This window comes from Camelus dromedarius, chromosome 1, assembly GCF_036321535.1.
Source record: "Camelus dromedarius isolate mCamDro1 chromosome 1, mCamDro1.pat, whole genome shotgun sequence".
NCBI classification, from domain to species: Eukaryota; Metazoa; Chordata; class Mammalia; order Artiodactyla; family Camelidae; genus Camelus; species Camelus dromedarius.
In genome coordinates this window covers 39267292-39293434 of record NC_087436.1, presented here as the reverse complement: position 1 = coordinate 39293434, position 26143 = coordinate 39267292, and the positions used below count along the sequence as shown (strand labels likewise).

Sequence of the window (26143 nt, the reverse complement as noted above, 5' to 3'; positions counted from 1 at the left end):
GGAAACTGTAATTTAAAAAAACTCCCTGCACACAAAAGTCCAGTACTGGATGGCTTCACTGTGGAATTCTACCACACACACAAAACACTGATACCTATCCTTCTCAAACTATTCCAAAACACTGAATAGACAAGAACACTCCCAAAGTCATTCTGTGAAGCCACCATCACTCTGAAACCAAAACCAAAGACATAACAAAAAGAAAAGAGAAAATTATAGGCCAATATCTTTAATGAATACAGATGCAAAAATTCTCAACAAAACATTAGCAAACCAAATCCAACAATACATAAAAAGAATTATATACCATGATCAAGTTGGATTCATTCCACAGTTGCAAGGATGGTTCAACATATGCAAATCAATCTATGTGATATACTACATCAACAAAAGAAAAGACACAATAACATGATCATTTCAATAGATACAGAAAAATCACTTGATTTGAATTCTTATAAATTAAGGATATAGAGTATGCTCCAAACACAACTACTATAAGATAAAAACTAGACTAAAAAGTTACCATGGCCAAAGACAAGAAGCAAACAAAAAAATCAAAACACTGTAGTTACATTCTATATTTAAACCACAAGGTTAACTGGAGTAGTTTTCATATTATCAATATTTATTGTCATCATTTCAATCAATGAAGTGTTCAATGTAACAGCAACGTAAAAGTCATAATAATCTATATATTTAACACAGTTAGCGTTCAGTCTTCAAATAGACTCTATTTCCAGAAAATTTATTTTAAAGTAGCCATTTGCAACTTACAAAGCACTGCCTCCCAAGAAACAATGTCCTTGGTGGTAATTACATTTCCAAATTAATCAACATCTTGGCTAGAATACTACAAAGAGAGTAAGAAACCTCACAGTTCTAGTAATTCCTAAAAATAGACTTTTTTTTTTTAAACCTCGAATACATGTTCTCGGAAAACAGCTTAGTGATAAAATAACACACAGAAATATCAACAGAGATTTTGCCTGTGCCTCAGTTCTTAAAGGGTTTCTATTTGATGACAGTGACTCTTGCTAATGCCAAAGCTACTTCAAATCATATAGATTTCTTTTTCCTTCAGAAAATGTACCACTAAAATTACTTTCACACTTATCTGCTATGAATCAAGTATTCTGGTTTCATAAAATAGAATCAGGAAAGAGAAAAAAACAAACTGATTGTCTTGAGATAAATGAACAAGAAGGAAAAGGGAGAAACAAGATAGTAAGGTGCGTGTGCACAGCTAAGGCGGGCTGCTTAAAGTAGAGTTATTTGCACACTGGCGTGGTGGTATGGTGAGAGAAAGGGGAGTAGGAGGAGCTTCACCTCTGAAGAATCTCCCTGCAGATGCAGAGAATGAGGAAGAGATCTGATGTGATGCCAGGTTCCACACTTTCAAAATGTGGATAAGACCACCATCCAAAAAGGCTGCAGTGAGCACTCAGCTCAGGCCTGGCATGCAACAGGAGTTCAGTACACATGATTTTACATCTTTCTTTCCAGAAGGAAGAATTAATTTAGTTAGCAAAAGCATCCTACTTTGGTAATAGGAACATAAACAAGCTCCATATGGCATTGCTATTTTATTACTTTTAAGATAAATATGATATTGGACTGATTTGTATATGTGTATTTTAAGGGGCTTGAATAAATCACATCATTTACTTGCTTACTGCTTTTGCGGTTAACATTCATTCAACAAATATGTGAGTGCATATGATGTGGTATTCCTTGTTCTCTGTTTTAGGGACACAATACTGAACAAAACCAAATCCTGGATCCCCTGGAGCTTCCATCTGTTCTAGGATGGAAGACAGGCCATAAACACACGTACAGGTAAGATAGCTCCTTTGTCAGGTAATAAGTCCTGTGGTTATAAAGTGACGTGGACAGGGGGCACAGGGGGATTGAGGACGAGCAATAAGGACGTGAAGGAAATGCAGGAGTGAGCCACGCCCTGTTGTATGTAGGGGAAGAGAATCCAGGCAGAGGGAACAGCAAGTGCAAAGGCCTAGAGGCAGAAGTATGCTTGGTGTGTCTGAGGAGTAACAAGGAGCTGGTGTGACTGAAGCAAAGTGACAGAGAACAGTGGTAAGAGACCAGGTCAGAAGGGGGTGTGTGTGTGTGTGTGCATGTGTGTGGCAGGGGTGGGAGATGTCAGGGTTGGCAAATAACGTAGGGTCTCGCAAGCTATGGTAAAAACTGCGGTTTTTAACTAGGATTGTTGTGGGGGTGTTATGAGCCGGGACACGATCTGACTTAGCATCTGAATGGATCACAGACTGGAAGAGCAGAAAGACCAATTAAGAGGCTCTTATGATAATCCAGGTGGATAGATGGTAGAGGCTTGGACCAGGATGAGCACCAAAGGCAGAAGCAGTAGAATTAGCCGAAGGACTAAATGTGAGATGTGCAAGAAAGAGAGGATCAAGGATGACTCCCAGTTTTTTGACCAGATGAACCAGAATAATTGGGGCTGGAATCTGGACTTCAGGGACAAGGTCTGGACCAGGAAAATCTGCATTCCTATTTAAAGCCACGAGAATGGATTCATTTAGAGTACTCTAAATTAATGGGTCCAAAGACTTTTGGACACTTTTAACACTAGGAGGTCAGAGAGATAAGGTGAAACCAACTAAGGAGACAAGAAAGATCACCAGTGAAGTAAAAAGAGCTGTAAATGAGTGAGTGGTGTTGCTATTACTTTTAAGATAAAATAACATTGGACTGATTTGTACATGTGTATTTTAAAGGCCTTGGATGAATGACATGATACACTGTTAACTGCTTTGGTTCTTAATATTCATTTAACAAAAATATGAGTGCACACTGTGTATGTGTTGGGGACACCGTAATCCCACTGAAAAGGTGTTTCAAGGAGGATGGAATGAGCAGATGTGTCATATCTCTTGCTGACAGGTCAGGACAGAAGAGATCTGAGAATTTGCCATAAGATTTGGAAGTGGGAGGTCACCAGAGACCTGGACAAGCACAGTATGGGTGGGGCTGAGATCTAAACTGGAGCAGGTTCAGGAGGGAATAGGAGGAAATGAACCAAAGACAGTGGGTAAAGGCAAGTCTTCTGGAGGTTTCTTGCTGTAGAAGAGAGACACAAAATGAGGAGGAAACTGGCTAGATACTGGGAAGGGACAAAGGAGGCTTCTTTTATTAACAATGAGAGGTGGTACAGAATGTTTATATTCTGATAATAATGATCTAGACAGGGAAAAAATGAAGTTCATCTTCAAATAAGTAAAGATAACACAGGAGAGAAGCGATGTGATGGTTAATTTTATGTGTCAACTTGGCTAGGCCGTGGTACCCAGTTTCAAATGCCACTCTAGATCTTGCTTTGAAGGTGTTTTTTAAAATGATCAACATTTTGCTGGAGAGGGTGTGGAGAAGAGGAAAATCTGCTACACTGTTGGTAGGAATGTAATTTGGTGTGATCACTATGGAGAAAAGTATGGTGATTCCTTAAAAAACTAAAAATAGACTTACCATATGACCCAGCAATCCCACCCTAAGCATATATCCAGAGAAAATTCTAATTCAAAAAGATATATTCACCCCAATATTCACAGTAGCACTATTTACAACAGCCAAGACATGGAAGCAACCTAAATGTCCATCAACAGATGAATGGATAAAGAAGATGTGGCATATATACAATGGAATACTATTCAGCTATAAAAAAGAATGAAATATGCCATGTGCTGCAACGTGGATGGACCTAGATAGACATCATCATACTAAATGAAGTAAATCAGACAGAGAAAAACAGAAACAGCGTATGATATCATTTATATGTGGAATCTAAAAAAAATGACACAGATGAACCTATTCATGAAACAGAAACAGGCTCACAGACATAGAAAACAAACTTACGGTTACCAAAGGGGAAAAGGAGGGAAAGGGATAAACTGAAAGTTTGGGATCAGCAGATACAAACTACTATGTACAGAATAAACAACAAGGTCCTACTGTATAGCACAGGGAACTCTATTCAATACCTTGTAATAGCCTATAATGAAAAAGAATATATATATGTACAACTGAATCACTATGCTGTAATCAGAAACTAACACAACACAACTAACACAACTTTGTAAATCAGCTATATTTCAATTTTGAAGAAAAATGTGATTAACATTTAATCAGTAGGCTTTGAGTGAAGCAGAGAACCCTCCATAATGTGGGTGGGCCTCATCCAATCTGTTGAAGGTCTTAAAAGACTGAGTTCCCGGAGGAAGAGGGAATTCTGCCTCCAGATGCCTTCAGACTGGAGCTGCAGCATCAGCTCTTCCCCATGTCTCCAGCATGCTGGTCAGCCCAGTAGATTCTGGACTTGCCAGTCTCCAAAAACTGAGTAAACCAATTCTTTAAAATAAATTTCTTTCCATACATGGACACATATCTCACTGGTTTTGTTTTTGGGGTTCTTTTTTTTTTTTTTGAGAACTCTAACTGATACAGGGGATGTTTTCTGGAGGGCTGTTCTTGACAGGCCATAAGGGATGTGATCTAGGGCATAAGTGGAGATGATGGCATAGTTAGGAGTACGGACAAGCTTACCCCCAGTAACAGGAGGAAGGGGAAGAAATGGGCACAGATACAATCTCCTTCCATGGAGCGTGCAGAGGTTCTCTTTGGATTGCTTCTATTTTCTCGGTGGAATAAGAAGCAAGGTTATCATTAAAGAGTCAGAATAGGGGAAGGTAGTGTTAGGGTTTTCAAGAGAGAAGAAATGATAGTCATCCAGGAAAATGGGAGGGTCAGTTGAGTTGGGTGATAGTCTCTGAACTTGCTATACATTAGAGTTAACAGAGGAACTGTGAAAAATCCCAGTGCCCAGGCCAATTAAATCAGAATTTGGGAGGCTGGGAGCAAAGCATCAGTCATTTTAAATGCTCCAGCCCAGTTATTCTTTTGTGCAGCCAGGTTTCATAAACACACAACTAAAGGCTCACTTCAGTTTAACGGTTGTGAATTGAAAAAGACCAGAAAGTACGGTGGGCATCTTTCTCAAGTTGCCTCAGCATCTGTGATGGAATAGGTGGAGAGATGGTTTAACAACAAACGGGAATTTTTTAGGTGAATTCAGTGGAGGGAGGGGGCAAAGGAGTTGAGGGTAGAAGATGCAAGGGACACATTTATAATCATGGATCACTAATCTAAGCAGCATGAGAGAAGTGAGAAGATAAGGTGACATGAGTCAAGAAAGGGGGGTAGGTGGTAAATCCTGAGGGGTGGATTATTATTGGAGTTTTGAGTCCTAAAGAGAATGAGCTGAAAAGACAGGAGGCAGGATGGTTGGAGGAGTGGATGCTTTCACCTGAGACTTGGAAGGTGCACAGTGATTGCTAATGACAGGACCTATGGTAGGACCCTGGGTAACTGAAGTAGGGTAGATGAAAAGCACATTGGAAGAAAAGAAGACTGAGAAGTGAGAGGCCAGGGAAATGGAAAGCTCTACAGATGGACAGAAAAATTGCCAATAATTGTAACAGAAACAGTACTGGAGAGATTAACAATGAACCAGGAGCTAAAAACTTCAGAGAACTAAGTGGCAGTGGCAAACAGTCTGCAGATGTTATACATACGCAGAGAAACAAGAAGACAAAACGTAAATCATGTAAATACATGAGACTTCTCCAACTGGAATAATCAAATAATAAATATTAAACTAGAAAAGTAATGGCTGGTAATATGATCATCAAAAGGGCACTAAGAGTTACTAAAATTTAATTTCTAACACAGCATCAGACACTTTATCACAAATCTTCAAGCTTATACTCAAATATAGAATAAGTGGGAGATTACAAAAATAGCCAAAATCCTCCACCTGTCCCTGTACCGGTGCTCTTTTTAAGGACTTTGCAGCTCACCCCATCAAGAGGCAGGGTCTATTTTTCTACCTCTTGACTCTGAGGTGGTCTTGTGACTTGCTTTGGCTAAGAGAATGTCGCAGATGAGGAAATGTGTCAGTTCCAAGCCAAGGCCCCCAAAGGCCTTACGTATTCCTACCTTCCCTCTTGGATCTCTGGCACTGCCAAGGGAACAAACCCAGGATGTCCTGCTCAGTGACAGGACTCAGTCATCCCCAGCGAACAGATGGGTACCAAATACCAGATGCATGAATGACACCATTTATAGTGGGCTGAATGGTAACCCCTAAAAGATATGTCTGTATCCTAATCCCTGAAACCTGTGACTGTCACTTCATATGGCAAAAGAATTGATTAAATTAAGGATCGCAAGAGAAGGGGCTTATCCTAGATTATCACGGTGGGCCCTTAGTGAAATCAAATGAAATATTATGTAGAGGAACACGGAGTTTTGAGATGGATACTCAAAGGAAAAGATACAGAGAAGAGGAGGAGGTGATATGACAACAGAGTCAGAGATTGAAGTCATGGGGCCACAAGCCAAGGAATGCCTGAATCCACCAAACACTGGGAGACATAAGGGATGGATTCTCCCAGAGAGTCTTTGGAGGGAGGACAGCCCTGCCAACATGTTGATTTCAGACCTGTGGCCTCCAGAACTGGAAGAAAATGAATTTCTGTCTTTTTAAGCCACCCAGTTTGTGGTACCCGGTTACAGCAACTACAGAAAACTCTTACACCATCTTAGACCATTCAGGCTCCAGCCAGGCCTCTAGCTGACCCCAGAAGCACAGAGCAAGCCCAGCCAAAATCAGCTGAGCCTGGCCCAGATTAGCAGAACTGCCCGGAGGACCTACTGACTCATGTGCATTGATAAACAGTGATTGTAAGCTACTGAGTTTGGTCGTGGCTTGTTACACGCAAAAGTTAAGTAATAAGGTAGCTCTTCGTGCTCTTTAGTCTCTTTCTAAATTTTTCGACTCATGTTTATAGAACCACATCAGAAATGAAAGTTTCCTGTAGACAATTTAATTCCAAAGGACTTCACATCCCTGCTCAATGCCATAAGACTTGCAGTTTCTCCTGAGGGAAGAGTTTTCATCCTTGCCCCACTGACATCGGGCTCTGTTAAACGACTTGCTCTGGCCAAGGGCGTGAGTTGTTGTGACACGTGCCACATCTGATTGAAAGCTTTAAGAGCTATTACACCTTTTGACCAGTTTTCCTCCTTTTTTCCCTCTGTTATGAGAATACATGTCCCCAGCAGGGGTGCTTTCACCTTGGATTCTAGAGTGATCAGGGCACATGGAGCAGAACTTAAAACCAAACTGCACCTACTGCAGCCCACATGTAACCTACGGGATAAGTAAATCTTTGTGGTTGCAAGCAAAGTTGGGGATCATCTGTTATGCAGACTAACCTAATAAAAGATGACTGATACAGTAACTCAAGAGTAATCCTTCAAAGAAAATCACTTGGGTGCAGAATTAAATTACAGCTCTAATTTTATTTAAAACACTTTTTTTAACATGTAAAATACTTTGTACTTTCTTTCCTATGGGGATCCTGAAAAGGGTCCTTTAGTTATTTAAAATAGCATTTCTATATAGAATATACTCTTACTGATTATTCATTAAATATCAATAAATACTGACAATATGTGTGAATATAAACATCAATAGATACTGCCAAGCTTATATGATACCAAAAAATCTACATAGGCTGTCTCTCTCATGGAGCCGCTGGTATGCCATATCCCACCCTCCCCACCCCCATACATACCCAGAAGGAAGCAAGCCTTATCTATGTGATGGGTATTGTGCTTTGACAATAAAGGACAGGATAAATGCTCACAAACTGAAGAGTGTCTGAGAACAATGAATGAAGAATGGTCCTTTGTGAGGGAGACTGTGGGAGTAAGAAGAGCACTTACTGGGCTGGGGACCACGGCAGGCTCCAGCTTCTTCTGGGGCTGCGGTGGACCTGCCATCTGTGCAGGACCTCCAGGGAAGCCTCCTGGGTAGGAGAGCGGCGCACCTCCCATCTGGGGGCCAGAGTTGGCTGCTCGGAAAAAATTTTACAAAGAAATGACTATAACCCCAAATCCCAGATGTTGCACTCACTGACATTATTATGCTGTTCAGTCAAGCATGTTGCATTTTTCATCTTAAATAAGGCAAGGAGTTAAGTGTGAATACCTACGGTTCCCCTTTTTTTTGCATTTGCTGCACTTGCCACACTATTCAAAAATAGCAAGTGACAGTGGTCTAGTAACATAGGAACAAAGCTGATTTCCAATTAAGGTAACACAAAAGGCATTCTTCTGAGCTCGGCCCATCTTACCTGGCTGCGGAGGATATCCAGGGCCCAGGGTCTGTCCTGGAAGAGCCGGGGGCTGGTATTGGGCATTCAGAGGAGCAGGCCCAGGGAGCCCGTCTTGTCTGGGTGCCGACGGAGGCAAAGGTGAGACACCAGGGCCATTGAGTGCAGTGGGTGGTGGTGGGAGAACCTGAGATCCAGGCTGCACAATGGACGGCTGCAGAGGTCGGGGAGGACCCTGGAATGATGGTGCTGATGGAGGGCCAGGGGGACGTTGGCCAGAGGGAGCCATGCCCGAACCTAGGCAAAAAAAGAAAGCCAGCCCACCTGAATGCCACATTTCTCAGCTCTTTAACTTCTACCAAGTAGACAACAGGGACACTTGTTTTCCTTAATAAAGCAAGAAGGCACCTTCACAAATCACTCTTTTTTTCCCCTACAAGATGAAATCATCGTTTAGAAAGTGACACAAATGCTATTTGAGGTATTTTACACAAGTGGAGAATTTAAAAAATGTAAAAGCAACATTTATAATTATAGTGAGAAAATTAGTAAGATAAATTTTAATTCAGTTGCATTCACTTCACATGATACATGACATTAATTAAGGAACTGTATCTGCTACAAAATATAGAAAATCATACAGAAGAAAAATTTTTTTTGCATAACAAGCATTATTCATTCAGGTCATTTATACATTCAGTAAGTTATCTGCAGCCTGTGCAGATTTGATCAAAAGGATTTTGGAACTAGGTAGACATAACCAAGGAGAAGGGATGGGCCACTAACACTCTATCCAATCATACTGCAAATCGTTGTAAAACCAGACTACCTGTTCCTTTCTCTGATTATGTGAAATTGAGCTGTTGCTTTGGACACTTATCCATTTTGAAATTAGAAAAAAGAAATACTCTAAGGAGTTTTTATGGATACTTTTAAGAAACTAATTTTAAGTAACGGAAACATCCTTCATCAAGATAAATGGCTGACTACGTTGTTATTACAGGGGCGATTTCTATGACTCCTTAAATATAAAGCATTTTTATTGATGTAAATCTCAGTACTGTTTACTCTCCTATTATTCTCTCTTCTGCCTCATGACATGTGAGCTTCCATTCTCCCCAAGATCTAAATACAGAATTAAAATGCTCTGTGAAACAATGAGGATTATATTTTTGACTTGGGGGCTTCATAATAAACACAGCGTTAAAACTATCCTCATACTTCTTAAAGTAATTTCACTGTTGGACTGTTTATTTGTGAAGTCAGTATTTTCTGTTTTTTATTGGTCTAAGGTATTCTGAGGGTCCTGCAGTTATCCTGAAATATATGGCAGCATGATTTGGAAAAAAATAATGCTTGCCATACAGAATACATATGATTTAGATGAAAATGTCCAAAAACCTGCTTCAGTATGGTATGCCAGAGGTACGTCTATTTTGAAACTGAAGAAAGCCTTTCTCACTAAAAATATTCATGAGACAAGGCAGTCAGTGAGCACCGATAATGAAACTGTTACCATAGCTGTTGATGTGCATACTGCTGAGCTGACTGCCCAGCTGGGCGACGGATGAAGTGGACACCGGACTTGAATAAGACGACTGTGTAGAGGGCGAGTGTGGTGCATAGGAGGGGGCCGCACTGCTGACAGGTGGAGGGCCAGGAAATCTGAGAGAGAAAAAGGGCGTTGATAGCATACGGTCTCACATGCAAATGACATACAACAAATGTCAATAACTTGTAAAATTAAATCAGCGAATCTAGGCGGCACTAGGAAAATGACTGATAGTATACGCTATATCTTTAAATAACCTCAATGTGAGCTCAGAATGAATCATGTAGCATCATCCCATATATATGCTCATGTGCTAAACATGTCAAGATACCTAGCCGCTGCCCCCCCCACCCCACCCCCAAAATTTCGGATGTAAACTCAGAACAAGCTTTGGAAATCATCTTGGGAAGCTGAGCCCATCACAGTTTTATCTATATGAGGGCTCACGGTCAACAGGACAGAAATCAAGAAAACGAAAATGCTTTGTGGTTGTATCTTTGTGATCACTTAGAAGGGATTTCAAGAACTTTCTTAAAGACATGTTTTTGTAAAGCCACTGCTTCATAAGAAGAAATCATTTCTTTTTTTCAAGAAATGATGTTTCTTGTCCTTTTCTTAAAACTTATTCATGGGAGATAGACATCTGAAACACCTCACACAGGCAGACCCTGCATACTCCATAAGAATATATTAGGGGATGCAGTGTGAGGTATGGTTAGGGTTTGGGTTAACCAGCAGTTAATAGGGGGAAGGGGCAGTGTTATTCAATCGTTTGGGGAAAAAATTCCTCAAAACATGTTCAGAGATATTTCACAAATGTCAATAATATTTTTAAAACCGAAAATCTGTGAATCATTTTTTACAGAGATAGTACAGGTAGAGTAAAAAATGTTTCAAATAGAACTTATGACAAGCATCCTCAAGTATTTAACTTAACAAAAGGTTAAAGATTTAAAATATAGAATGAAACCATGTACAACAATTAGTTATTACTTTCTGACCCGTAAGTACTGACTTATCATTCATTGCTTGATATACATCCTAGGAGTTAGGTGTCAGAAATTCACAACTTTTTTTCTGATCAATCTAAGTCTTAAACAGATTTGGACTTTAAAAGCAATATTATCAACTTAAAAATAAAAATAAAATAGTATTAAAAGAGTAAATTTTGTTAAATAATTTTTAATAAAAAAATTTTAAACTGACATATATAAGGAAAAAGAAATTAACAGAACATATTAAACATATAAAGTGATTTAATATTTTTCACTTTCATTACTTTGCTAAATTAGTTTATCCAAGGCCACCCAACATGTAGGTGTCAGAGCTCAGGTGAGAATCCAGGTCCCCTGACCCCTAGCCTGAAGACCCAGTGTGTGAGCACAGGCAAGCCATGTAATTCCTGGAGCTCTTAGCTTTCAGTCATAAAAATGAACACAGGGAATGGAGCCATCCTTTCCCTATTGTAAACATAATGTGGTTAGAATTTAAAATCATATAGATTTAAATAGCTCTCATTGATTACTTCATTTAACGTGTTTCTGGGCTGAGAAACATTCGAATATATCTTTTAATTTACCATTTCATTGAGTGTCAGAAGAAGGAAGTTTCAAAAATAGTCAATAATGACAACCAGAGAATTAATAGAACATGAAAATTTAGCCTTAAATTTAACCCTAAACCTCTGGAGAATTGACTCAGTTGTCTGTAGCCTGCTCAACCTCAAACACTTTACATTTTCAAGTTTGCAACGAACTACTCAAGAAGTGAGCTAGATGATGAAGTTTATTAGAATGTGGAGATGAGGTGCCAATTTCTTCAAGATTTGATTGATACAAAATCTAGACTTTAAATTCTCGGCCCATAGAATAGAAAAAACAAAAACTCTGCCAAATTATATCATTGCTTCCCACACACACAAAAAAAGAGAAGCAGTTATGTATTTCTCTTATTTTTCTTGCTTCCTCCTTTTCCATTGCAGCCAATATAGATTCACCCCATAATAGCTTCAGTTTGGGAAGATGAGCCTCCTTCCCACCCTCGCTTCTCCCAGTTTGCCACGTCTTAGTCAAAACAGAACAATTACAATTGACTAACTGGCTCTTCCCCTCATAATTAAAAAATGGAGTTGTCGGTTATTGATTTCATTTCATAGATTAAATCCTTCCAGCAGTAACCCTTTGTAGATAACTTCAGTACCACTTACAAGTTTACCACATTTATTCTGCCTCAGCCAAGATCAAAAAGACAAATGACTCGGTATGCCTTTTTAAATTTTATGAAACATTACCTCTGAAATCGCAAATATTTAAAAACAAAAATTATCCATTTTAAAATTGAAATCAACGTGAAGACTCTGAATTGATCTTGTTTTATTCGGCAGTTTAGATAATGGTAAAATTTTAAGAGATTTCTACCCTGGGTCCTCTAAGTACAAGGACTCCATGATGTGCTGTGACCACCTTAGAAAGGTCGTATGTGGTCTCTGCTCTCTGACAACCTGTCATCACTGGTGTGATTCACCTGCACAGTCACTGCACCCTTTGGCCTGGCACCGAACTGTATACACAGACACAGGTCTCATGAGGGCAGGCAGCAGGGTCACCATGAAGGCTTGGCCTGAATACTAGCCTTTACCATTTTTTAACCCCATTCGCAACCTTTGATCCACAGTTCCAATTAAAGCAAATGAATAGTAGAGGAAGTGGAGGAGATGGGGCAAAATCTGTCAGTGCTTCCCTGGGAATCACAATGAAAGCAAATTCCTAAATTGAGCTGTCATGGGTGCTAACACTGAGCTAGTACGAAGGGCAAGCTACAGACAGTAGACTTTCCATATCCAGTGGAAATGGTGTTCCACTCAACACACATTGAGTCTCTCATGGACACTGTGCACTGTGCAAGGTTCCTTGTATGCATTAATGATCAAATCCTCACAACCCCACCATTATTGTTATAATTGTGATGAGGGAACCAAGGCGCACAGAGGCAGAGTAACTCGTCCAGCCAGGAACTGACTGAGCCAAGAGTATCAACAAGACCCAACCCTAGAGTGTCTACCTGGCACCGTGTGGATGCTGTGCTGAGCTCCCAACCACACAGCTAAGATCTGTCTGATGGCAAAGTCTCGGCTTTACTTACACCTAAACAATTAATTCATGCAAAACAAATGGAAACAGCCAAAAAGACGAATCTAATCTAGGCTCACACCAGTGAACCAAATCTTTTCTAACTTCAAAGCAGGTGTTCGATTTTTGCATTTCCTCAAAAAAAAAAAAAAATCTGACCTGCTTGGCAATTCACAACAATATACTTCTCCAGATCATCTCCCTATCCTCTGGACTGAGAATTCTACCTCCTCATTTTACCAGTGAGGACACTGAGGTTGAGAGGCCCAGGAATGTCACCAACATTACTCTGTGAGCTAACAGCTTGAACCAGGGGTGGCAGCATCTTGGCTCACTCTTTCTGCTCTCCCCTCGAGCCCCACCACCATGCTCCTGAGACTAGGGCCCGGGGAGGCAGGTCCCAAGTACGGCTTTTTGACCTTGTGCTCCCTGTTCAAACCACAGTCCCATGTAAACCAAACTACTCGGGCTCACTCATCCACCGCTCCCTGCATTAACCTTCACTCTGCATCTCAGAGCTACCATTTCAATGGCAAATGTTATCACAACAAACAAGAGCCAGGAAACATCAATCTCACAAATGCCCTGTAAGAGAATGAACTTGATGATAAGAGACATTCCAGCGGGAGTTTTCCCAATATGAGGGACTGTAGGCTCCTTGAAAGGGTAACTAAATGGCCTCACCATCAGCAGGGTCCAGAGTCCTTCAGAGGGGTTACTCCCCCCAACCCCCATCCACCCCAACTGTGCAGCCGGACAACCTGGGAAACAAAGTCTCTGGGTAATCCTTGGAGAAATTTCAGTGTAAACACTTTTCTACAGCTTGGCACTGGATTCTCAGCAGCAGCGCCTCGCAGGACAAACAATAACCAGCTTTCCAGCAGGGCAGGTGTGATGCGGGCTCCCTTTCCAGGGGACGGTCCTGAGGGGTTGCAGGGCTCCCAGCATCTCCCACATCTCATCCCTTGGCTTCTCCAGGCCTGTCTCCAACTTTTCCCTTCTTTAACGTATAAACACAAACAAAAGATTTCTTTCCTGTGTTGTTTTTACTATCAGCTTCCTTTCAAGAGTCCCTCACTGGCATCCACATCAAATCCACAGTCTTTACCACTAGCCCTAATCTGATTAAATTTTTTAAAAGATATTTATCACACCTACTGGCACTGAGCTCCATCCTACAAAGGATTCAACAGACCAGGTGTTTTAAAATTTCATTGGGGAACACAAGCCATAGGCATTGAAGGAATTGGAGATTAACACAAACGCTACAATAAGATGACTACATGTAACCCAAAACTAAAATGTGTGGTATTGACACAAGTAAATTTTCATATTTTTTAAAATATGTACTAGTATTGGATTTTTTCCCTCCTAACTTTTTTAAATGCTTGGTTTCCTAGGGCAGTTTTCCAGTAGATGCTTTCGAGGATGTGGGTAGTATCAAGAGGTCAAATTTTCAATAAATAAACGTGCAAGTTTAGAAGGACATGTGAGGTAATTTTACTAAAATTACCTCACATGTAAAATAAAAATGAGAGTTGGCATCTGTCTTACCTTTGAGGAGGATGACCTTGGGCATGAGCTCCATTCTGGCCAAATTGATGAGGTCCCGGAGGTGGATGGCCCTGAGACAACATCCCCCCGGGGGCAGCAGCCCCCATAGGCCCTGCTGGCTTCATCACACCTGCAAGGGATGGGCATGAGTTTAGAAGAGTATGAAAGTGTGAAGAGACAGAGGATGCAAAGATATTAGGTTAAAAATACAAATTAGAATGAGGAAGAGAGGAAGAAACAGGCTGGAACAAGTTCTTCTCACTTGCTTTAATCATCACAGACTTCCCAATGCCAGGCTCTGGCATCATTATCTGACCATCACAGTGATGGGAAAGAGGAAAATAAAGAAATCATTTTAACATTAAACATAAACTAAAACAGAAGAAATAAAACTTTGCATTTGGTAGAGGTAACTTGATGGGACACACTATCACACTAACAGTACTAGAATACACAATGTAAAGTGCCAGTTGGATATCAGAATATAAATCTGGGGAAGAAAACAGGATGAGTCATCATAGAGCATCCTAACTCTAACCATGGGGGAAAAAAAAAACCTCTGAAAATGCATTTGAGTTACAGCATGATGAAAGCAAACGGAGAGTAGCATCTGTTTCTCCAACAAATCCAGAGCACAGCTTCAGAGTTAGTAATTGTTCCAGGATTCCAAAGAGTTGGGTGATAAACAACTCAAGTCATCACACTCACTCATGCAAATACGGGATCACATACGATTAAGAGATGCTCCTGGCAGAGACCGTGTTTTAATTTATAAGTAGTTCTTCTCCAATTGAGATCTTTAAAGTTTTTCTTTAGAACTATTCTCAGACATTTTTCTCTTTTCTTCCAGGCGAATTGTGGCATGGGGGGAAAATTACTGAGCTTGGGTTAGAGCGGTTCAATGCCCCATCTGGCCACTCACCAGTGGATGCATGGTGCTGGACAAGAAGTTTATCTTTGGGGATCTCAGTTTCCCCTCACTACATAAGGAAAGGCTTAGACTAGACTACTTGCAACAGCCCTTTCAGCCTTTTCGAAGGAAAAAAAGACAAGAAAAGAAAAAGTACATTTCTTCTACTTGCTCTTTTCTATTTCCATCCGGCTTGTCTTTGCTCCAGGCCATTCAATTTACTTTTGACTCTACCCTCCTCTCTGATGCCATCATCAGTGACCTCCTGGCTGCCCTCTGTGCACGCCTCTATTTGACCTCATGACAGTATTTCACACTCAACATCTCTTTTCTCCTTTTATCTTCCTCAAGAAAGTTTGTTCCCTTGGACAGCAAGGGAAGTGACTGGACGACCTTGCAGTCGCCCAGGAAGAGTTTCTTATATTGTCGTCATAATACTCTGGAGAGCATGCTTTCAGATGCTTGGGTAATCTAGGATGAAATATAACCAGTGAAGAGGCAGCATTCATGAATAATATTATTGAAACTTTCACAAAGGTTTCTTAACACAGGATTCCTCAAGCTTAAGAAAAATGTCGTAACGACTTTACAGTCGCGCTTCTTTTAGCCATTTTCCATATACCAAGAACAGAAACAACAAATATGATTCTTATTTTTATATAGAGTTTAAACCCCAAACCCAGCTAAGTTAGAAAAATATGAGACTTGCAGTCACAAAGACTGGAGTTTGAATTCCTCCCCTACCATTTAACACCTGTGACCCTGACAAGATACTCTGATCTTTTGAAACCTAGACTTTTAACACTGTTCCATGGTAATAATTTCCCCTGCCTCTGAGGACTGTTCTTTTTTTTTTTTTTTAAACATCTTTATTGTGGTCTAATTCCTATACAGTAAACTACACATATTTCAGATGTATGATTTGATGAATTTTGATAGATGTATACACCTATGAAACCACCCTCACAATCAAGATAGATATCTGAGGACTGTTTTGAGAATTAGATGAGGCAATGGTACAAGAGCATCCAGAACAATGCCTGACAGATAAACTTAATGGTCAAAAAACTTTAGTTCCCTCTTCCCTGGCCATATCCCTTGCTCTCCTTTTTTTCAAGGAATTATATTCTCACAAGACTTATACACCACAATGATAGGCAAGCTTGTATCTTCATTCTTAAAGCATTATTTTGGACGATAGTAGAAAAACTACAACACTAGTGCTAAAGCAGTAAATACATGCACTACAAGAAACCAAAGATATTCTCATTTTTTAAATAAGAAGGTAAAGAGCAATTTCATCAGCAACCCTCATATATACATCCAGAGAATCAAAAAGCAGTTTTCGGAGTTACTCATGTCCTGGTATTTTCATGTGTATGTGAGACGCACGTTTTAAAAAACTTGTTTCTAAAACAAAACTCAATTCTTATATTCTTATATACTCAAGCAGAACTGTCACACACCAATCTTAGTAAAGGTTCTCTCCCTTTTATTTTTGGAAATCAACTCTATAGCAGTGATTCAAACCCATTCTTGTTCAACATACATCCACTGTGCCTTTGAGGCACGAAGAGCTTTTGTAGAAGAGACAACTGTGTAATCAAACATTACAGCGCCCTGGGCTGAGCGTTGTAATAGGCAGGACTACCTAATGCTTCCTGGGGAATCAAGAAAAGTTCAGAGAGGAAGGGCTGCTTGAGCTGAATCTTGGAGGACAGGCATGAGTTGCATTAGTAGAGAGACAGGACAGGGAATTCCAGGCAGAAGCTTGACAAAGACCTGAGAGAATATGGAGTGACGGGGGACTGCAAAGGGTTCAGCGTCAACGGATGGCGGGGAAAGTGGCCAGAGCAGAGGCTGCCCAGGTTGGTTGGGATCAGACTGAAAAGTCCTGGGTGCCTTTTGGACTCCACTCTCATGGCAAAGGGAAGTCAGTATCATTGTTATCTGCAAAGTCATAGTTTCCGCCTGGCCACATAACTGGCATTTTCAAAAGTGATCAGAGATAAAGAGAAATCAGGCTTTTTATAGAGCAGTGTGAGAATCTTAATAGGAAAGGAAAACCATATCATGATTAAGATCTAACTATGCTTATGCCAAAAGAAAAATACTTAAATCATAAACTGGCCTTTAATACAGTGGCAGATTTTATAGACTAGCTTACTCAATGCCAATTCCAATTCCCTTCTGGCTTGCCTTTCTGTACGGCCCTGACCTGGAAAGATGGAATCTCCACTCCCTAGACTCCCTGAGAAACCAGGCTGCCATGTGCTCTGACTTCAGCAAAGCAACACACCTTTGGGAGACCCTGGCCAGGGGCACAGACGGTGATTCTGGGGTAGAAAGGCAGTGGCTGCTGATGGAACAGTCCTGTGTGGGGTGTGCACTCTGTGGACTGCAGGGTCCCAAGCCTAGTTCTCTGGCTCTCTAACATTCTCTTAGCTTCCTGATACCCTTTTACAAATCCCTTCCCGCTATGGGTTTCAGCTATCAGCAAAAGAACCCTGACCAAAGCAACACCACAGAAAAGCATATCTTGGATTTAACCCTGGATCTGACAAACTAAAACCAAAATTAAAATCATTTGTGAAAAAAAAGAAGTTTAAAATAAACACAGTCCCTATTATATGGGCAGAACCGTAAGGACTACCATTCCTGAGACACTGTGCCTGGTGCTGCACCTACAGAAGCCTCACCAGCCCCTCAGCCCCTACCCCTTGTTCCAGAACATCAACAGTCCTTGCCTCTCAGCTTTCAGACCAGTGGTCCTCAACCAAGGGTGATGCAGCCCCTGAAGGGACATCTGGCCCGTCGAGGACTTCTGAGTGCCATGACTACTTGGGGTCGGGGGTCAGGGCAGGAGAGGGAGCACTGGTATCTAATAATGGGTAGAGGCCAAGAACGCTGCTCAGCACCCACAGGGCACAGCACAGGATCCCACGACAAAGAAAGAGCCAGCCCCAAACGTCAACAGTGCTGAGGATAAGAACCCCTGCTCCAGAAAGCAGCGTGCCCACTCTGATTCCTTCTCCACGCTTTCTTATGTGGCATGGAACTCAAAAACACACACGGGCTTGTGACCCTTCCCAGTTTACGATGCTTCAGGGGCACCCTACTTCCCGTAGAATACAGCCTAAATAAAATCTGAAGCTGCCTCACTTTCCACTTTGGGGGGGCACCCCTCTGCTCACACTCTACACCTCACCCACACTGAACCTCCTGCAGGTCCTCAGAAGTGCCACCTCCCAGCCCCAGCAAGCCGCCTCCCTGGCCAGCTCTCACTCATCTTTCAGGTCCTTCCTTCCAGGAAGATTCACTCCACCTGGAGGTCTTGGTTAGGCGCCCCTGCCATATGCTTCCACCCCACCCTCCACTTTCTTAAGACGGTGCTTCCCCTGCATGGTCGGTGTCAGTTTACTTAATGTGCGTCCTACCAGACATGTACATACGTCATTGTATTCACTGTTGTAGCGCTACAAGCATTTTGCTCACTCAGTAGATCTGTTAAACATGTTAGTACATGGCACTAACGGTGATACGGTACATAAGCAATACAAACACGACTTAGCACGGGCCAGATCTAGGGTAGAATAGTTACTTCAAGGAACCACAACTAGGTTGCTCGTGTCTGTCACAAAAAAACTGACAAAAGGGTCACCAAAAGGTGAGAAAAGAAGGCACATGATGACTGAAGAGTAAGAGATCTAAGGTTATTCAACAGAGAGAAAGAGAGTCTAGGGTAATTTAGCGACAGCCTTAAATAATTAAACAGAAACATCACAATTTACAGGAAGGTGTATTTAGAGAGTCTGATAGCCTGGTATCCATCCGAGAATTGAATAAGGAGAAAGAGGTTTCAATTAAAGCATAAAGGACTGAACCCAATGAAGACGGTATTTTAATAAACACCTGTGTGTTTTGCTGATGAATGCAGCAGCTGGTCACTCACTCAGTCATTGAATGAGGGCCTTCTCTGCTCAGAAACATTTATTACATACAGTGTGGTAAAAGGGAGAGAGGCTGCACGGGTGTTAGAGAAGACCGAAGAAGAGGATTTATAAATAAGCTGGAGGAAGAACAGTGGTCCGAAATCCCTGCAAGCACCACACGTGAGCTGAGTGAAGGAGGAGCGTGAGGGTACACGTAGAGGCACGAATTGGCTTTCTGGTGGCGCCAGGAAGGTCTGAAGCAAAAGAAAGTCAGAATGAGATATGTATGCCCTAAAAGTCCCTCCAGCTCAGGACCAGATGGTTTGGAGAAAGGCAGCACTGGAGAGGGACAACGGTTAAGAGACCATGTTAGTCATCCAGGTGAGAGGTGGATGGCTTGACCAAGAAGAGTGACGAGAGGATAGAAAGAAGGAAGCAGGTGGGAAAGATATTTACAATTACCCCAAAGGATTCAGATTGGAGAAGGTAAAAGAGAGAGATTTTTTTAAACAGTGAAACTTTCTTATTTGGGTAGTTGAGTGAATGATGACTGCTGGGTGAGACACAGAATGCCAGAAAAAAATAGGTTTTATGAAAAAAATAATGAATTATTTTGGACATGATGAGTTTTATGTACCTATTTAAACAGGCGGGCAATTGAAGGCATAGATCTGGAGTGTTGGAGGGACTGGAGAAATAGATCTGAGAGGCTAGCACTTTACATGGAATAACATGGTTAAGGAAAAATCTAAGGAGTGAGAGGAAAAGAGGGGTGAAGATAAAACAAAGAAGGAGAAACAGTACTGCTTAAGGGTCGTGTGGGGGAGCGGGGACTCCTCAGAAGGAGGTGTCCAGAGAGCCATCAAGAAAAATAACAAAAGGATAGTATCATTGAAACCAAAGGAGAAGAGAGTTTTATACAAACAAAAGCAGCAAACAGTGTCAAATTCAAAAGAGGACAGGACAGTTTCTACTGCATCTGGTATTAGGAGACAACCAATGACTCCCGTGGGAGACAGGGAAGGGGAAATGGGGCCCAAGCTAGGGATTGAAGACCACCCTGGGCCATGGAGAGACTGAGTCAAGGATGGAGAGTGAGTGAGTGGAGTGAGTACTTGTTTAGGAAGATGGCTATGATGAGAGGAAGGCAAGATGAATAATACTGAGTGCTATACTTGGGTGTGTATTGGAGTTTATTTGTTTTCTTGAGGGACCTGGGTATGAATCCTAGCTACATCACCAGCTCTGTGACCTTGAATAAGTCGCAGTGTACCAGACATTTGGTTTTCTTAGCTGCAGAATGGGACTAATAATCTACTGCATAGCATTGCTCGAGGATTAAAGAAGATAATAACATGTAAATCTTTTAGGACCTTTTTGATATATGGTAAGCACTCAAAAAAAAGAGTAATGTACAGTTATCGTTACACACAAATGCAGAGGGGGAATGAACCAGCAGATAGAAAGAAACTGGAGAAAGAGGGGTTAAATGGTTCCTACAGGATCCGGAGCTATAAATGTTACAGGGATGACTGGTCCTGAACAAGAGGAGGATGCCACCGCATCTGGAGGTCTTTGAAAATTATGGGCAGACTAAGTCATAAGAGTGGCATCCCACAGGAAATTTACAATCTTAGAGCATCTTCTGCAGCAAACTGTGTGGCTGCTACCACCAAGCCTCCCTAGAGGGCCTTCCTAACCCCTCGCTGACCCTGCACTCCATACATGCTGCCCAGTGCAGCCTGGATGCCACACATCTGAGCCCGTCCTGGGGAACCCCAAGAGGCACTCACTGATTTATATATAGCCCATTTCCACCAAGGATTTTAGTTGGATTCCAGAATTTCCAAGAACTGTCTTACATAAATATTTTTAGGGAATTTGGGATCATCAGTACTGAAACAAGCTATGACTAGCCTCACCTCTGACCCTGAAACTTGGTCCCTCAGAGCAGGCCTTTGATAATGGGAGGTGACCTTACTATGTCAACTGCCATCAGAGCAACAGTAGTCCCACCCATCACTCCTTCTCCTACCTCTGCCTCAAAAGCCAAGATTCCGTGCTGGGTACCATATTTTAAAGCAACCAATATTATTCAATAATGATTTCAAGACAAGGCTATGTTTTTTCTTGTTATAATTATCATTGAATAATCTTTAGTGTAGAAATCTAATGATATTTTTCCAATATCAAAATTGATTTTATGATATGATTGCCAAAACCACTTTGGTGTGTGTACATATATATATATACACACAAAAATTTAATATCCATATATTTAGTAATTAGTGTGTATATATATATAAAAAATTTGTTTTTTTATTGAGAGCTTACAACAACCTCATGCCACTGATTAATAGCAATAGAAACTCTAACAGTAAAAACAAAACACCAGAAAGTCTCTTTATTTTAATCTATATTTAAAAAACAAATGTGTTGTATTTCATGCCATAACCAAACTGATGAGGTAGACTTTTCCAAACAATCCTATTACCTCAGAACATTACATTGCATATAATGACCATTCAGCTCTCCCAAAGAAGCTCTTTCAGAACACCTTATGTCTCTGAGCTTGAGATTCAATAATCACATTCAAGTCAAAATAATGCACTTTACCTGGTGGAGAACCTGTATGAGATGGGTCTCCATAGTGCCCGTAATTTGGTGGAGAAAGGCCTATTCCAGGCTGGGACTGAGAATAGGGGGGTGTAGCCACATAACCTTGTTGACTCATTATGGAAATATCATTCCAAGGAATAGTTCTATAAAAGAACCCTGCAAAAGAAGAAAAAAATGTCAACAAGAAGGTTTGAGTCACTTAATGCTATTAAAACTACAAACACTGTTAATAAATGTGCATGATGGTTTGAGGAAAGGTACAACTATCAGGTGCATGAGACAGCTTCCTATCATACAACACATAGTATCATTATCTGCTACAAAGGCTCTAACCATAGCTCTGTGGAACTCAGTAACTCACTTCTACAGTCCTAGGCAAATTCCCAGGCACGAAAACATGAATAACAGCTGCCAATTATTTTTTCATTCACAGATTTTTTCATTCACAGTCTCTCATAAGTGCATCTACTATTTTGGTGCCTTTGGTTCCCCCAGCCCTGTTTAAGCACAGATAATCACAATAATCACACGTCATTCAACTGATTGACCAGCAGAACTGCTGTTAGTCTGCAATCAGATGTTTTGACTTGTGTCATTTTAGTGCTATCCTGATTAGTAATTTTAACCAGCCAGTTAGGATAAAGAGAAATCAATAGTCCAACAAATACAGCAGAAGATAAGCTGATAATGGACTGATTTTATGAGTCTTATATTGATGACAACTATATATTGCCTACAACTATTTGAGAGTTGTCAGTGGTTTCTCAGTCAAAGATGAAACTTTCCTTTCTGATTTAAATATCTTACCTCTAAGAAATATATATGCATATATATTTAAGGAACTAAGGGAAAAAGTCAATTTCATGTGTCTAGGCACACACACACAACTCAAAAATACAACAGATTCATCTTGATTCTACTCAGAACCTAAACATCAATTTAAGTTCTCCATTTTTTCCAGGTTTCATAAATAAGAAATATTTCATAGAAATATTCTCAAAAATTTTTATAACAGAAAAAGCTCTGAATCCTGGCTGAAAAAAGTGGGTTTTCACTACTAATCTGCCAATACTTAGCTGTGTGGCATGAAATAAGCTGGTGAAACTCTCTGGGCCTCAGTTCCCTCTTACAAAATGAAGCCTCTAAAAGCCTTTCCAGATATAGAACAACGAGTCTGCAATTTCTCTCCAGTTTTTTCACCCAGCATAGGAATATTCTTCCTTTTGTTATTTTATGATATTACCTTTTAAGGTAAAAGTTCAATGAAACCTGCTAAGATTTGAAATAGATCTATATTCAGGAAAGTACATGCCATCATTTGGTTTCGTTTTCATATAAACTATGCTTCCAAAACTAAAGCAATGAAGTACAAATCTTAAAAGATCACTTTCTTCCTGGAAGCAGAGCTCTGAAGAGAGGAGAAATAGGCCTGCCGGTCCACATTGTTACTGACAACACATTTTCCCTCCTCCCACTTAGCAGAAAGAGACGTGGCAGCCTGAGCTTTGGTCAAGCTCATCCAACCAAGCACACTTAGAAAGTCAGCAGGAACACACCTACGTAGCTGCCTGTTGCTGGGTGACAGAAAGGAAAGGTAGGGATGTTCACTCCAAAGCGCAGGAAGCAGTTGGGTCCCTCTTAACTGGTCCTGGCAGGAATCTGCTTCCTCACGCAACCCAGTGTGCCACGTCAAACTTCCTCACACGGAGCACCAAGTTATAGAAACCTGACTCAGCTTCAAGTGGCAACATGGCAGAAAGCCACCTGGCACGAGCAGGCCTAAGATCAAAATCTGGGGAGCTTCAATCCCAGAACAACCCCCAGTCCACTATCACTCGACCATTCCAGCCACGGTGCACTTCTCACCCACGATCAAGTTCGGATTTGGACAAATCAGTTTCACTATCAGGCTGTCCTGAAGCTTCAAGATACAGTTGCCATCATTACTATGAGTATTTACAACACTCCCTTCCTCCAAGGAAGAGGAAATTAAGTTAATACGGAGACAAGAAAACCGCTGGCCTGTTATTAGAATACTGTGGCTACTGAGGACCCAACCAGGGAGCTCTAGTATCCCTAGACACAAAGATGGGGCGAGGGCGGGTAAAAAATGCCCACGCCCACCCACCCCACCCCCATTATTGAACTGCACCAAAGGGCTAAAGGAGCAAAGGAGGAGGTCGCCTCCGCTGCCCTGCCACAGGTTAGCATCCAACCTCACGCCACCCGCCACCCCAGGCCGGGCACCTCACCCAACTCCAGCTGTGCCTGGGGAGGGGGTCCCGCCTGAGCTCAACTAGGCTGAGCAAGGCATTACCTGGTCGACTCCCACTTGCCGCCGGGCTTCAGAGACCCCGAGCTCTGCTCCCAGTGCCGGTTGCTCCCGTGACCCAGCTCCCGCAGCGGCCGCTGCTCCCGCGCCTTTCCTGCGGCGGGTGTCCCCACAGGCTGTTCTCTTTCGCGGAGTTACAGCTGGGCTGGGAACTGCCACGTCAAACACTCTCCCGGCTGCGCGCCCCCGGAGCCCCGGCTCCGATCAGCGGCCGCGCTCCCGCCGGCGCACGCGCACAGACGCCGACAGGGCGGGGGCGGGGCCTGCGGCGGGGCCGGCCACCCAGCGCCGGCCGCCTATTGGCCGCCCGTCCTCCCTTTTTTCTCTTTTCTCCCTTTCCTGTCCGTGTTGTTTGTTCGTTTCCGTCCAACAAGTTAAAGATTTTAACGCTGTTGCTAAATCAGAGCAGCATTTTCACTATGGAGCCCCACAGGAAGGAGGGAGTTCGTATTGAGGGTTCATTCATTCTTTCATTCAACAGGTGGCAAATTCAGCTATTCATTCATTACATATTACTTAAGTAACTAGGCTACTTCAGATACTGCACCGCCAATATAGGAGGGTATACGCTTCCGGATCTCGAAGAGATTTCAGTCTAAGGGCGAATCTGGCACGTGTACACGGACAATATGATGACGCACTCGTGCGATGCACTACAGAGGAAGGAACGCCCACGGCAGCGGACTACGCGGCACAAAAAGAGGAGGAAAAGATGCCCCAGCTGAAAAGTATGGGGAAAGGTGTCTTCAGTGAAACTGGGATTGCCAGAATTCTGTGTATTCCTTCAATGAAGGTCTACATATTCATTGTGAAATAGGATGGCTGATCCCACCCCAAAATAGGGATTGCTACGCGCATTAGCTCACTGTGCTATGAGAAACAGCTGAGAAAAACGGCAACCTATGTAAGGCCTGGAACTTGACCTCTCTATCTAGCCTTAAAAATCAGGACCATCTGGCTGCTTTCTCACAACCTCCCACTGCTACATAGAAAAGCCTTCAGTTAACCTGAGGTTTCGTATAGCTACCACTTCGCTCAAACTTAGGAAAGTAAAACCAAATCAGTGTTTTGTTTTCAAAATATACTTTCTTCTGGGCTACAAGAAGGTAAAAGCTACTTGACAAATTCCTTTACTGATGAAATGCATAAGTAAAAACTTACATGGGAACGATGCTTCTGCTGAAATGCTCCATGGGTTTTGCAGGCATTTTATGTTGTTCCAGCCCAGTGAAGACAAATGGTCCCTTTCCCCATTTTCCTTTTAGAGGATGTTAAGCTGTGATGTCCTGCCTATGTCCAGCTTTGATACCGGTCAGTTTTGAAAATCCACAATGAAAATTTTGTTTTAAATTTGTTTCTATATTCTAAATATGATGGAAATGTTTGATGGTATTTAAGAAGCTTTGGCCTGTGTTGAAGCAGTACAACTTGTAAAAGCAATTTAAAAAAAAAAGTCTTTGTATCACAGCTATGTCACAGTGTAGGAGAGAGTAGAGTCCCTTGGAAATAGGAACACCATATGATGACTTAGTTGGCTTGTGGCCCCTGTAAGACCACTAAATTTGAATTTGTACATTTGTTCTCTCCCTTGCTCAGTAGCATCAGAACAAACAACTAGTGGTTTCAGTTCTAAGACAGTTTGGAATGCCTAAATGCTTAAAGCTGTAAGGGATTTTACAGAGACGGATATTCAGTTCAGCATTCAGTGAGGACTAAATTCAACTCAGTCATTTTATGGATTAATAAACTGAGGTTCAGGAAATGAAAATGACTTACTAATCTTAGAGTCAGTTGGAAGTCATGCCTTCTGATTATAATTCTAAAGTTCTTTTCGCCTCGTATTTTTTTCTTTCTGATTTGCTATTCTCTGTTAACTGGTTCTGTCTTTTTCTCATTACTACTTTAT

General features: G+C 41.6%; 1 protein-coding gene across 2 annotated transcripts in view; it reads right to left on the bottom strand.

Annotated features, from left to right (window-relative positions):
* SEC24D (SEC24 homolog D, COPII coat complex component) overlaps nt 1–26143 on the bottom strand; it is a 113702-nt gene that overhangs the window by 71094 nt on the left and 16465 nt on the right. The window contains exons 1-6 of one of the 2 annotated variants that reach the window (XM_010985522.3): nt 24223–24443; nt 21903–22061; nt 14445–14574; nt 9727–9875; nt 8232–8507; nt 7822–7949 (exon numbers count right to left, since the gene is read on the bottom strand). In XM_010985522.3, the coding sequence (XP_010983824.2) occupies nt 7822–7949; nt 8232–8507; nt 9727–9875; nt 14445–14574; nt 21903–22020 (801 nt within the window). In that variant the 5' untranslated portion in view covers nt 22021–22061; nt 24223–24443. Of the gene's footprint in view, nt 1–7821; nt 7950–8231; nt 8508–9726; nt 9876–14444; nt 14575–21902; nt 22062–24222; nt 24444–26143 lie in introns of those variants that run through there. The other variant, XM_064477897.1, reaches the window with a different exon arrangement.